Below are 14431 nucleotides of genomic sequence, written 5' to 3'. Positions count from 1 at the left end.
TATGCCTTGAACTCTGCCCACACCCATCCGCGTCGGGCAGTCCAAGATACTCACTCAGTGCTCACTCTTCGATCTGTGGCTCAGCAGGCATGACTACCTACTCAAGTTCCAACCTACCTACCTACTTACCTAGGGACAAACCTATGTCCCGGGCCCGCCAGGTCGAGCCGGACACCTCCGTCCAACCCCTGCTAGCTTCAGCAAACACCCATGCCTGCCCTCGGGATCCTGGTCTTTCTCGCTAGAAAGTCCAGCTGGGATGCCAATTCTGGAGCCTAGGATAGCCCATTGAACACTTCCCTTCCCCCGCCGCGCCACGCGTCAGAGGTCAACTTGTGGCAGGCTCATCAACTAGAAGGAGGGTCGACGGGCTTTAATGTTGCTCGTCGTGCGGTCGTGACGGCCGGAGCAGCTAAAGCAGCCAATACACATACACACGCGCACGCACACACACACACACGAAGTACGTACATGGAATAATCATAACAAGTCGCAACGAGCCATTGCTTCGCCTTGGCCACACCCCAGAATACCCACTGGCGCGGGCGTCCAGTTTACCGTTGTACATATGTACATGCTCCGTATGCCAAGCAACATCCACGCCCCCAAGCAGCAAGACGCCTCCGATTCTGTGGGTAACCTCACCACTCAGATGCTTCAGGGAGGAACTCTCAGTCTGTACCGTGCTTGATGCTCAACCGTGCTAGCCATGCTTCGACTAGCTTGGTACTGTCATGTTCCCATCTCAACATGTATGGGGTTTGCAGCATCTGATGTCTATCCCGGCGGCAGTTTTACTTCCTATTCCTTGCCAGTCCCCTCCCTCATCATGGCCCTAGCGTCTTCATCAAGACTAAGATATGAACTCCACTCGAGTTCGGTACGACCTTGTGCTATAATACAAGTCTATGCCCTGGTTATTTGCTTGTCCAGCCTTCTATCACTCGCCTCTCCCAAGGATATATTCGTTCGTTTTGCCACTTCTCTTGTCCTTTGAAACTCGAAACAAAAACTTAAATCAACCTTGCACCAACCATCGCTTTGTGATTTCCTTGCACGATACCTGCCGACTTTCCAAAGAACCTGTAAGTCTGACAGAACACGGTTTATTCTCTCCCTTCTTCTAAGTTGGCGGCTCTAGTCGGCATCGTAAGGTCGATAGAGGATATGTTAGGACATTGGCTTACACTATGGGGAGAGAAACGAGGGGGAAACCGCAGGCATTACATAAGTTTGCCAGTTTCCAAAACGTTTCTATTTGCTGTGGCTTTCTGGGTGCCAGTTTCAAGTGTCACTTCCTGATCACTGACACTCCTACGCCATCCCTCAAGGCTGCGCGATCTTTCGAGGCTTGCATAAGAGGCCAAGGATCACACGTCTCGTTCTTCACCCTTCGACTTTACCGGGCACAAACTCCCTCCCAGAGCAGACATAAAGTTAGGGGTGATTCCATCCAACAAGTACTTTGGACTTGGGCTTCGAGGATAGAATCAGCATGAGGTATTGCATTCCCCTGCTGGAGTCCTCAAATCACCATACTCACACAAGGGAACAAAAAAGTAGCGCCGTTGCAATCCAGTTCGACCCAGCCTTCGCCATGGGGCCTAGATCGGTATTCACTTGGCCTGGTAAGGAACCGTTCTGTTGAAAGGGCAAGCCGTATCGCAGCTAAATTGCACTCATAGGGCCTCTTGATCCGGCATCATCCAGCCATAATATCCTAGGAGCTGACCTTGGCTCTCTTGTAAGCAGCTCAGAGGCCAGTCTGACTCCTCCCAGCGAGACGAGATCACTGGCTTCCAGCCCGCCACGCCTATCCATGACACCTGAGCAGCAGGAGATGAGGAGACACAGAGATAGAGTGCGACGAGAGTCCAAGTTGACATCAAGAATGAGACGTACCGACAGTGCCTCTTACACAACATCTCCGCCACCGATGGCCCTGAACGATGTTTCTAATGCAATCTCTCTGCCAATTTACTCGACGGCACCTTCGATCTCTCTCCTTGCAGAACCGTCTCAAGCTCTACACAGCCAGTCGTATCTGTCATCATATAACCCAGCTCTGCAGGAGGCTTCACACACTTCTCAGATGTTCACCTCTTCTCCCTATCAACAGTCAATGTGGGTTGATCCAAACAACGGAGTCGCGGACGCATCATGGGCTAATGGAATTTGCTCCCAGACCATCAACATATAGCATGTCAATGGATTACCCGGGTATTTATTCTGCACCAGGAGATTACAGGTATGCCCAACACACCCATCGCTCTTTTCATTACCGCGGTCGACCGACATAGCTCTGACATGCTCAGCAGCACTCGCACTCCTCTATCCGTCGCACAAGACGCCGGCCTTTTATACTCGGTTCCAGCTGTTCAATCCCTTACTCATGCGAATTACAACCAGGAAGGTAGCCATGTCAGAGTTGTCCAGAGCCGACCAAAACCTCGATGCTGGGAGCATGGGTGCAACGGCAGACAGTTCTCCACATTTAGCAATCTTCTTCGACATCAGCGGGAGAAGTCAGGCCAAGCAGCCAAGGCCACATGCCCAAATTGCGGCGCTGAGTTTACACGAACCACCGCCAGAAACGGACATTTGCTCCACGACAAGTGTAAGCAGAGAAGAGGCAACAGTAGCAGCAGCAGCAGCAGCAGCAGCAGCAGCAGCAGCTGAAACACGACTATTTTATCCGAGAAGCCCCGGCTCCTCGGTCGCGATTCACGAGACGCTGTGCGGCGGGCTGTGGCGACAAGTTACAAGGCGACCCTGGTACGGGATGTCTCGGATTGTGCTTACGGTTTTTGACCCCCGGAGCTGACCGGGGGCCTCGATTTTAATTCGACACCAAACTTGTACGACCACGCCATCTATTTTTATGATTATTATTTTTTTTGTATTTTTGTTGGTCAAGTATTCTTTTCAACTCGAGTTGGAAATATCATCTGGGGCGTAGATGGGGTGTCTCGATTTTGACTGGTTCTGGGAAGAGGTAATAGGATGTACCCAAGGGCACCGGCCCAGAGTTCAAGCTCATGCACGGTAGGACTGGGGGAGCTGGCGGATGTTTGAATGGCTGTATATTTGACTTTGGGATATATCCACGTCTATGGGCAGATTTGAAAAAATCTTTACAGGCGTTTTTTGCTTCTTTTTGCCCCCCAGCGAACCAGACATTCTCAAAAAGGGGGGGAGGTTTGTAGGGACAGACAGAATACAGTGAAATTCAATTGGCCATTTGCCACATATGCAAAGAAGATTTCTTGGTGCTCGTCTGACGCAAATTCCACGTGCATGGCAAGACAGACGGACGGCTTTGGGCCGCGCGCGACGGTCAGATTTGGAACGTGGCACCGTGGTCGCGTCAAGGTCCTGTCACCACATGTTTGGAGATTGTCGGGACTGCGCTGCGCGGGTGCTCGTGGAGACGGCATACATAAATTTAAGATGGGCATGGCGTGGCATGGGCGGAGGCTCATGACGTCTGACAAGAGTTATGGAGGTGCATGCAAATGCAAGTTGACAAAGTTGAGAGACGAGGCGTGGAGACGGAGACGGAGACGGGGCGTGGAGACGACGAGGACTTGGCTTCGTCTCTCGGCCGCTGGGGAATTCGGAAAGACCCCGAAGTGGCCCTTTTTTTTTTTTTTTTGGGAGGCAGGTTTATGTATTTATTTATTTATTTATTTATTTATTTATTTATTTATTTTCTTCACCCCTTTGCCCTTTCTTTTCCCTTCTCCTTCAGCAAGGGTCGGTCCCCTGCCTGGCAAGGCCACGTGGGAGGGGGCGAGGGAGGAATAGAAGATGAGTGTGAACGAGGGCATATCTACTCATTGCGTTTGGTTGTCGGGATGTCTGATGCCTGCCTGGTGTGTGCGGCCTGGTCAGCGTTCTCAAGTCCCAGTGGTGGGTGTGGCGGGAAGCCAAGCGATTCTGCATCCCATCGACATGTGTTCCGAGGTCTTGTACGTGCAACCTTGCTTGCATGTCGATGAATGCACCGCCATCGCCTTGATTCTCAACCCAGCCAGACACACGCGCGCACGCAAACATATTTGCAGATGCCCCGCGGAGGACTCTCCAATAATCATACAGTTCTTGCCAAGAGTGGCATTCACGAATATTGGCGGAGCTTTCAATTCGTCGGGGGCTTCTCGTGACGGGACGGGGACAGCCACTCAGAATCAGACTGGAATGGGAGAGGCAAACTGCCGGTCTCGAGTCTCTGCTTGAGTACGGAGCCGTCGAGCACAGCACAGTCCATGGATCATCAGACTGTGTCCACGCATGCATGTTATACATACACACACACGTGCCGTAGCGCTATGATCAAGGTCCGGTATAACTGATATACGCAAACATGTGATATGCATCGCCAGCCAGCAACGACCAGAGCCCAAGGCGGGGGTCGGCCGGCGCGCGCTAATGAAGAAATAGGCCCAGGCAGCCGGCAGCTAGTCTCGGTGCGACTTTGTGCAAATCGACGTGGCCTGTCGTCGTCGTCGTCGTCGTCGTCGTCGTGGGTTTTGGCTTCATCATCATGCTGTTCCCAAACCAACCTGCCCCGAGCCAAGTAAGTATGCGGCCATAAAATGTCATCCCACCGGCTCACAAGACTTTGAGGAAGACGGCAGCTCAGCTCAGCTCGAGCTCCAAGGCCCGGGGTGAGATCAGGCACAATTTACAAAGACCACTCCATGGTCTTGTGCGTGGCACCCGGCTGAGTCCTTGAGCGGCTGTGCATGGCCAAGGGGTGGGTGGGCACGGGGAGGACCCCGGAGTGGGGCCCTTCCTGGGGTCGTTGAACTAAGTCGGCTAGCCCAAGATGGTCAAGGTCAACTCAACTGGGGGCAATGCCGGTTTGAGCAGGTGCCGCCCAGGCTCAACGGATACTTGGCCTTTCTGACCCAGAGACGCTCCGTCCTCCGACATCCGTCCTCCATCCTTGACCACCTCAGTCACGTCTATATAGACAGGGATGTCGCCTCAACTCGTTCGTTACTCCGTGCAAAAGCACTGGTCGGCCTGCCACTCTCTCTGGTTGCTATGAGCCCATGGCACATACTGTGTTTGTAAGTTACTCCGCACACCGCACGGAGAATACCCGACCACGGTCGAACGCTCTCGACGACGACAGGCGGGGTTTCTGACTACCTTGGCCTGGTCAAGGCACACTCCCGTCATGCGACGTGATCAGATCAGAATTGATCTAGGCGCTGCCGCTCTTCCGCCCCCCTTTCCAATCAAACCACGCCGTCCATCTGGCTTTGTCAGGAAGCCTAGAGTGACCTGAAGCCAAGGCTGCCTGCCCTTGCCCTTCTCTCCCCCCCTCTTGTGGCTTCTTCACCTTAGTCCGGTGGCTGGGGAGCATAACTGAACTACCTGGGTATGTATGTATGAACGTGCGTAGCTGGTTGGGTCCTTGTATCCCGATTTTCCGTCCTTCTATGTTTCTGGAAGACGCCAGCAACGCTAATGTCAGAAAGCTTGTTCAAGAGACCAAGCTTCAACTAGGATGGGGGTTGAAACGTGGGCTTTGAACAAAAGGCTTGTCTCGGCGCCTCTGTCCCGTTCCTGGCGACACAAGGCAGAAGACTCGAGCCTCGCTATTTGGCCCTTGTGGCGAATAGATGACGGAAGAATGACGAAATTTCTTCTTTTTTTTTCCCCCTTCTTCTCTTCGTTCCTTTTTTCCTCCTCCCCGGGGAAAACAAAACATACCATCCCGCGGATACTTGACCATTGCGACGGGGTCGTCGTCGAGATGAAAGTTATAACCAGGGATGCGTGTGGAAGGAATGCCGCTCTCTCAAGTTAAATACTGTATGCCTGGCCTGTCCACTACCCTACGAGATGCAGCTATTGACAAAACCTCTTAACAGCCCACTCTTTAAAGCTTAAATCAGTGCACAAATGCAGAGCGGGCCGCCGAAGCGATGCTGCTGGCGCAGATGAGGAGCGGATGCCAGGGCCAATGGCCTTCCAATCCTGTGCTGCAACGGACACGGGAGTGGTCCCCCTGCACGTAGATTTGATGTGTTGGTTGTGGTTGACTGACAACGAACAGAGGTTACATAAACACTTCAACAAATGCCGCAGAGTCCCGCAGATGCGGATACATGCAGAAACTCCCGTGAATTGAAGGAGCCGGAGCCGCCGAGACGACATTTGCCGGCCCGCGAACGGGACCGAAGCACAAATTCGGTACTCGTCTTGTTTTGCTCTCGGCCCACTGGACTCTGTCTTGACATGCCCTGCAGGACTGCAACGCTGGATTGGCCATGTGGCTCTGTGGCGATTTCTCGTCTTTGTGGCGAAATGCCGCGGTTGGCTGATCATTGCTTACTGGACATGCACGTTGTCCCGTTGTCCAAGTGTGTGTGCCTCCGGGTTGGCAGATGGGCAATAACACGACCATGCGGAGAGCGTTGGGATACCAGCACTAATACTTGATGACGATGTTGATGTACGTCCTAGCCCACATAAAATCCACGGCCGGCCCAACGGCCGTAGCTCTAGCTCTGACAAGATTGCGACGAGATGACAGCCTGGCCCGCCAATAACGCGATAACATGATACGTAGCCACATACTTGACGGGCGGGAATACCCCGAGCCTCAGCTACCGAGTATGGATTTCTTTGTCTCCTCTTTTTGGAAACTCGTCAAGTTTTTTTTCCCCTTTTCCCTCTTTATTTCCTTTATTTTTTTTTTCAAAATGCCACTGGATCTTACAGCTTGAGGCTAGTCGCGGCTCATCACCTAGTAGTTTGGTCCAATCAGCAAAAGAAAATGACGCTCGGGTCGGGTTAGGAACCGTTAATTAGCGGCATGGCTTAATGTGGATCGCGACACTTTTACGGTGCAACGCGCGAAGAGCAAATTGGACAGTGGAGTCTTGAAAGCGGTCCCGTATGCCGTTCTTCGGAAATTTCCAAAGTGAGAGACGGATACTACCTTGCATATAGCGGTTTGTCTTGTGCGAGAACGAACCATGGACGATCTATGACAGAGCCTCCAAGAAACAAGTTCAGAGGTGAATCGAGTCTGAGGAAACAACTAGATGAGCCAGCTGATGTGACAGGCGCCGAAATTGTGGTCAATGACGGCTTCTTAATGACAGAGAGAGACCTCTTGGCACCCCTCCAGCAGCCGCACATGATAGTTATGTACGCATGCACGCTCTTTGGGTTTACGGCAGGGGTGAGATTTACCGCGCCCGCCAAAGCAACCACGATGAAACGATATTTTCTGGTCATGAGCGGCGGCCGTTGGATTGAATATGCTGCCATTGAATAGAGTGCGACGCGGCAAAGAGAGTCTTGGGCGCCATGAGCGATGGGTCTGAATCCCGCTCTGATGCGGCGATGTCTCATCATTCGACACCCGTGTTTGCTACGAAGCCTCGACTGCTCAACATTTCGGCGCAAATATGTTTCCTCTAGTTGCCAATTCAAGCGTCAAACTCAGGCCCGCCTCAAATGCCATCTACTGGCTCGACATACCCTGATTGTGGGCGACTGCGCCGGCGCCGTGGCCCTAGAGTCGGGGCTGTGGCATCAGCCCTGACGCAGACGTGCCCACCTCAGCTGCCATACAGGTCACCATTGACCATCGACCGTCCATCGAGCCTGACCCAATGGAGAGAGCAGGCTTGAAGTTTGCTACGCTGTTCCTTGGGAGGCGTCGGCGTAGGCGTTTTCAGAGATCAGCCATATGCATGAGAACCCGGGCGACATAGATCAACGTGTCCATTACTATCAAAATGGGGAAATATACATGTTAAGTTGAAGTATGGGGTTTTAAAAGGGGGAGGGGGTTTCAAGTTGGGAAATCGTGACGCAAGACGACATGTCCAGGTCTGGGCCATAGCATGGATGAAGAAAATAAGAAATGGAAAGCGGCGACACTCGACTTTCGGATGACTCTGATAACGAACCTATGCCTTGGTGGAGCCGGGAATAAATCAGCACGAACCATTCTGACAAGAAGCTGCTTCTCGTGTAAGACGACAGCCGCCAGCCAGCTCAATCTTCCTTGGAGAATAAATGAGACATCTGATTTACGCTGCAACACACCGTCTCACCAACCCGCTACAGCGTGACACCTTATACGTACAGAGTATCCAGCCACAATATTCACGCGCTTCGAAAATGATTTTGAATCAAGAGCTGTGTGGTACACGGTATTCCTGGACGACCAGCCTTGCCACGTGGGCGTCAGCAACGGAAACCTGGGTCCCCCATCAACAGCCTCCCCCCCCCTCTTCTGGCTGGCAAAACCCTTCGTCTGACTATGAAATCCACACGTGGTTTGACAAGGGCCTGCATCACCCTGAAACTGCTCAGCCGGCACGTACTTGGGGGCCTTTAACCATGACGGGCTGGGTGTGTACAGGACGCAATTCAGCGCCGGGGCCCAACACCAGTGCCGCTTGGGCGTGTAGAGAGAGGCTTCGTTTGGAGGGGTGAAGAAGGGCGCCTTGTTGCTTGCTGTTGGTTTGGCACCTTTGCGGGATATTGTGTAATACGTGCAATGCAATGTGTATGTGTCTTCGTCTTTGCCGGCGCATGGGGTCGAGGTGAGTGACGATCATCAGTTCTAATCCTGGAAGGTGCAACTTGGCGACTGTCTGGCATGCTTATCGTCATGATATTCCGGCCGAGTCCAACGGCATGGCGCGCCGTCATGGAGCCGATGGCTGTATCAACGGCCTCGTATCAACTGACTGCTGCTGCTTTGGGCCAACCGCAGAAGTATGAAACATGAAAAGGTCAACTCGTCGCTCGTGTTGCAGACGTTTCTAATGAGAGAGCCGAGCAAGCGAAGCAGCTGCGGCCAAGGACTTTTACCGTTGGGAGTCGAGACCCGTCCAAACAGCAGCGAGCCTTGTCGAGCACCGCAACGCCAAAACTTGACGTTCTGTCGTCATGCGGACAAGCGTCTGTCGAGGCGGCTGCTGCGGTTGGCCTTGGGTCTTTGTTTGGAAGGATAATTACGTGGATGCGCGAGATAACCGTGATGAATTTCGTTGCCGTTGGACGCGTGCAGGCAACACGGGAACTTGGAGAGGCTTTGGCAACGGTGATGCATCAGTTGTGGGACGATACGACTCGCAAGGCATATCGAGTGCGGAGGCCGAGTGGACAGCGCGGCCATCATTCCTTGCCACGACTTCCGTGCCGTCAAGTGCGGCGATGTGGTATGTGGTACTCTTGTCCACCTTGCGGCTGGGAAAGGGCCTTGGGCTTGCAGATGTATGCTCGCGCAATGATAGTGTGCGCTGCGGTTTCATGCTGACAAGTCCCAGTGTCTGCAACCCACGGTGGGCTCACCAAGCGTCAACTGGTCGGTGGAATGAGGGACGGAAAAGGCTTGTTTACGTGTGTCTGACTGCAGACTCGCCGCGAGTCTCAGCCTATGCAGCGTTTACACGGCCGCCCGTTCCGCTTAGAGGCCCAATTGAGAGGCAAGTTGGCCGTCGTCGTCGTCGTCGTCGTCGTCGTCGTCACCTCGCCGTTTTCTCCTCATGCCAAATTCTAGTGCATGCACGTCCACGCTCGCAATGACAGTCTCCTCCTTCCCTCTCCTCTTTGTCTCGCAGCGGCTCAATCGGCGGGTGATGTTTTATACGCATACGCATCGACCCAGCTTTTGCTCACCTTGTACTACGCACTAATAGCGACATACGACATCTGGGGTTGACATTCCGGTTCTCGCTACGGACGCTGCGGAAAGGACGGTACTCGGTACACTTGGCCTGCTCGCATCTGAGACCAGATATGGTCCTGTAACTAGGTGGTCTCCAAGTTGTAGAGCCTCATCTTGCCGCACATGCTGACGATGGTTGCCTGCCCCAAGCTGGCCGGGACTGACATGTTCGGATGCGACTCTGCAAAGGCCAAACATGGACAGAAAAAAGTCTACCTTCACACGGCTGCGTTACAAGAAGCTCGGGTCTGGCTTCCCCGAATCGAAGTTGGCGCGACTCCCATCTAATATAAAGGGACCGAAGGTGGGACGGAGCGGGAGCTACCAGGATGAAAGCACAACAGCCGGCTCTCTCCTTCTCCCTGTCCCCAGTCTGCACTGCGAGGCACACAATAACTAACCATGTAATAAATAGCATCATTTGGTACCCATCGTCATCGGACGTCCCGTGAGTGGGGGGGGGTTTTCTTGGTTCTGCTGGTTGTATGGCCGGCCGAGTTCCACAAAACAAAACTCGGTGGGCTGAAACGGGAGATACTAGCGAGATTGACGCATGCAGATGGCTGTTCGCGGGCACGCACACTGGTTGGTGTTGATGTTTCTGACTTTTCCAATATCGGCATAATGAGTGTGTGTGCCTGCCCACGCTATGAAGTGTGGACGTGGACGTGGATGTGGATGCCTTCATGGCACAGAATATCCACTGTACCAGCCGCCATTTGGGGAGGAGCATACTTTGTCCCTTCAGCAGAAGGCTCATGCCCGTCGAGGTCACTGAGCCTGCCCACATGCGTGAAGCAAGAAAGGGGATCATGTTGTCGCCATCCCCCCCCAACCCCCCAAAGCGGCCAATTCTACTGTACGCCCAAGGGCAGAGCACAAGCTCAAAATGCCCGAGACTGACTTACAATACGCCCATGTCACCTTTTCTAACGGCATGGTCGGAACGTCCCAGAATGCGCAACTCGTACTGGGTACGGCGGACTCGAGTACCATGTCGTCCAGACGTCGTCCACGGCTTGACTGCAGTCCGGGGGATGCACACGTGCCACCATGTACTGCCGTCAGCCCAGGAGCAACCTCGTACAAGGGGTATCCCAGACGATCTGTGACAGGGCCAGGCGTCCCTCCACCCACGAGGTTTGGTGGCCCTTTCCCAGGGGTCGCAAGCGTGGTCTGGCTCCATGATAACTCCGGTGTTATGAAGTGATGATGAATATTTCCCCGGCACGGTCAGTAGTAGCGAGGGGAGGGCTGACTGGTTACCTGTGGTGAGGCAGCCAGGGAACGCTGGGGCGACAGAGCAGCAGGATACTCCGTAGGATATACGGAGAACGTTCGGTTTCAACTCGGCTCTCGCCCGGGGCGCCCGGGGGTGGTTGGGGGGGGGGTGCGTGAAATCGACAAGAGCCAGGCCCGACGAGCCCCCACCCCTCGGTTCGTCGCTGCAGCTACTCCGTAATAAATATTTTTTCTCACTTCATCCAACGTTCGGAGGGGCGTGGTTCTAATCTCTGACGCTCTGATTTGCCTCGGGCAGTCTGGCGACCCTAGGCGCGCTAAGCGCCCACCTTGTCGCTTACGCTTAGCTAATTGGCGGCGAAGGCCCGACCCAACTTGATCCCCACTTTATTTGTCAGCACGTCAACAACCCGTCTGTTGCGTATCGTGTCGCGCCTGGACGGCATCCGACTGTAACTACACGCACTTGAGGGACCCCGGCCGTCCGACGAAGCGCTGGACACGGAAATCCGACATACAAAGCCAGCCGGGCAGACTTGGTTGTGGCTCTCGTCGACAGTTTCGCAAAACGAGTTGCGCGGGAGACGCCTGCAGGGGAGCGAGAGCGAGGCGGGCAGCTCGTGAGATGACGACACTGCAATCATGACAGCATCACGGGTCCGAGCCCGCAAGAACAAGGTGCTGCGTTCAGTCTTCCAAACCGGCATCTCGCATCCCACGCCTCTTCTTCTGCCGACGCTGCCGGGAGAGCCCTTTGGTGGGCCGCTCTCTTCTCCCACCTCCACATCCACCTCCCGTCGTGACAGCATCTCCTTGCTTCACACGGCCAGCGATCAGGTCCGTTGGGACAGGGCGTGGCATGCCGTGACGTCAAAGATTCAGCTGCCAGCCTCGGTGGCCGCGGAGGACTCCTTCGGCTCCTTGCCCGCCGAGCCCCGAGAGGAGGACGCACTGCTCCACCAGAGTTTGGCGCTCGTCCTCGACGCGCCCACTGCTCTTCCGCGTGCCGCCCACACGGACGACATTCTTCGGTGGCACACCCACCAGGTCCGCCAGCACTTTGTACACCATGTCCTGCCGCTGTTGGCTGCGTGTGCGTCGCAGGGTGACCATGCACAGGTCTTGCTGAGCAGCGTGCAGACGCTGGAGGCGGCCCATCGTCAGTACCTCTACGGCCTGGCGCTGATTGTGCGAGGCATCCGGGACGAGGCCGCGAGGCCTGTGGTGGTGGACAAGTTCAAACGAGACTTGCATGCCATCATTGGCAACTCGTGGGCAAGGGGCCTCGCAGAGGCACTAAGGGGCGTCTTGTCCCGTTTGCTCGCGCTCATTCTGGGATCAGATCGGAACGGCTTGGCATCGGGCACCGGTCGCCGGGGCCACGGGCAACCGGATGCAGCGAGAAGCGAGCTCCTGAGCTTGTTGGAGTCGTTGGATAATGTTGGCCTGGCAGGAGACAAGTTTCAGGTGCTGTTCGCCGAGGTCATGGACGCGTGCATGAGCGACTTCATACGGCGCACCTACACGGGAGTATGGACAGCGTTGGACGTGGGTGGGAATGTCAGCCCGTCTACTTCGTCCGGGTGCATGGCTCATTTGTGCGACTGGGTCGAGAATCACTACGGCCGTCTTGCCGTGGAAGTCTTCAGCCGTCTTGGGGGGGAGGTCTCGTGGACAGACGTCGCGCAGTGGCGAGATATCGCCATTGGAAGACTGGCTTCGCTGCGCATAAAGGAGCTTTTCGACATCGTACTCCATTGGCCTGAGAGCAAGGGAGGCCTGGAAGACCTTCGGTCTGCCGTCGCCACGCCGCAGCGGAGGCTGCAGCTCACGGATACTTTCTCGGCTACTCTCCAGAAACGGCTGCTGCACCCAGGCAGGTCCACGCTCGACATTTTGCAGACGTACATCTCCATGATTCGGACGTTCCACCAGCTCGACTCCTCCAAGGTCTTGTTAGACCGGGTGGTCCACGCTTTGCAACTATATCTCTGTCAGCGAGACGACGCGATCCGCATCGTGGTCACGGGCTTGCTTTCCAGCCCCGACAGCATCGACTCGGACGAGAGCAAACAACGGCTTGTCGAGCTGGCCGTGTTGCTCGACGAAGCTTCTCAGCAACAACGATCTCATGTCGACGAAGAGGATCTCGACTGGGACGACATGACGTGGGTACCTGATCCCGTGGATGCCGGTCCGAATTACAAACGGCCAAAGAACGAAGACGTCATTGGCACTCTCATCAATGCTCTAGGATCGCAAGAGATCTTCATCAAAGAGTTCCAAATGATTATTGCAGAGCGACTGTTGTCGAATCAAACGGGCTTTCAGCAGGAGATCAAGGTCCTGTCCCTGCTCAAGAAGAGATTCGGGGAAAACGCGCTTCAAAACTGCGACGTCATGGTCAAGGATGTCTACGACTCTCGACGGGTAGATGCCCTTCTCCGCAAGAACCTAGCGTCGACGGGCAGCCAGCAGGCCGACAGCCCACAACCCCTCAACTATCACTCCAAGATCCTATCTCGCCTCTTCTGGCCTAGTCTTCCCAAGGATCCATTCACTGTTCCCGCGCCAGTTGCCGAGGTACAGAGACAATACGAAGCAGGCTTCAAGCAGCTCAAGGCATCTAGAAAACTGACATGGCTGGACCACATTGGCACGGCAACCGTTCAACTCGCTCTCCAGGACCGAACCCTGGAACAAGAGTGCAAAACCTACGAGGCCGCGGTTATTTACGCCTTCCGGGACGACAATGAGAGCTCGGCCTCTGGTCCTCAACAGCGCACATTCAACGCGCTCTGGGAGACATTAATGATTGACGAGGATTTGTTGGAATCGGCCCTGCGATTCTGGATCTCAAAACGTGTACTCCGCGACATGGGAAACCGGACGTACGTGGTCTTGGAAAGGATGGATCAGGATGAATCGGCCAATGCTGCCGACGACGACGGCTCTGCCGATGAAGCAATAGAAATGAACCAGCCATCGCCTCGCAGGCCCAAGATGGATCAACAGGAGCAGGAACGCCGCACGGTGTTTTGGCAATTCATCGTGGGCATGTTGACCAATTCGAGCCCCGCGATGCCGCTGGGCCAGATTGCGATGATGATGAAAATGCTCATTGCTGACGGATGTCCGTGGAGCAATGAGGAGCTGCAGGAATTCCTGGCAGAGAAGATTGCAGAGGGAGAGTTGGAGCTTGCGGGGGGCAAGTATCGGCTCGTGAAGAAGCAGTGATTTGAGGTGCCTAGGTTGCGTGTGCCGACTTTGCATCCTGCGGTGACATGGTTGTTTTTTCCTTCTCTTTCCGTGCAAGAGAGAATGGCGGTTGCAAGTATTATCAAGCCAATCGAAGCCGGAGTCGGGAGCCTCGTGGTGTATCATCTTGTATTGCTGTGGGCGAGGTGGCTGTGTCAAGGATTGCAGTCGTTTCAAGCTGGCGGGCGAGCATGATGGGCAAAGCTCTCTGGCTGC

At 54.6% G+C, this 14431-nt stretch overlaps 1 protein-coding gene across 1 annotated transcript; it reads left to right on the top strand.

Moving 5' to 3' along the window:
* Window positions 1-11599: 11599 nt before the first annotated feature.
* Window positions 11600-14194, top strand: MAM_01781 (Cullin; the record flags this gene model as incomplete). Its single annotated transcript, XM_040820580.1, has 1 exon — window positions 11600-14194. The coding sequence occupies one exon, from the start codon at window positions 11600-11602 to the stop codon at window positions 14192-14194; it is 2595 nt and encodes an 864-aa protein (XP_040680923.1).
* Between the last annotated feature and the right edge of the window lie 237 nt (window positions 14195-14431).

This window comes from Metarhizium album (assembly GCF_000804445.1).
Source record: "Metarhizium album ARSEF 1941 chromosome Unknown scaffold_3, whole genome shotgun sequence".
NCBI classification, from domain to species: Eukaryota; Fungi; Ascomycota; class Sordariomycetes; order Hypocreales; family Clavicipitaceae; genus Metarhizium; species Metarhizium album.
This window is presented reverse-complemented; position numbering and strand designations above follow the sequence as displayed.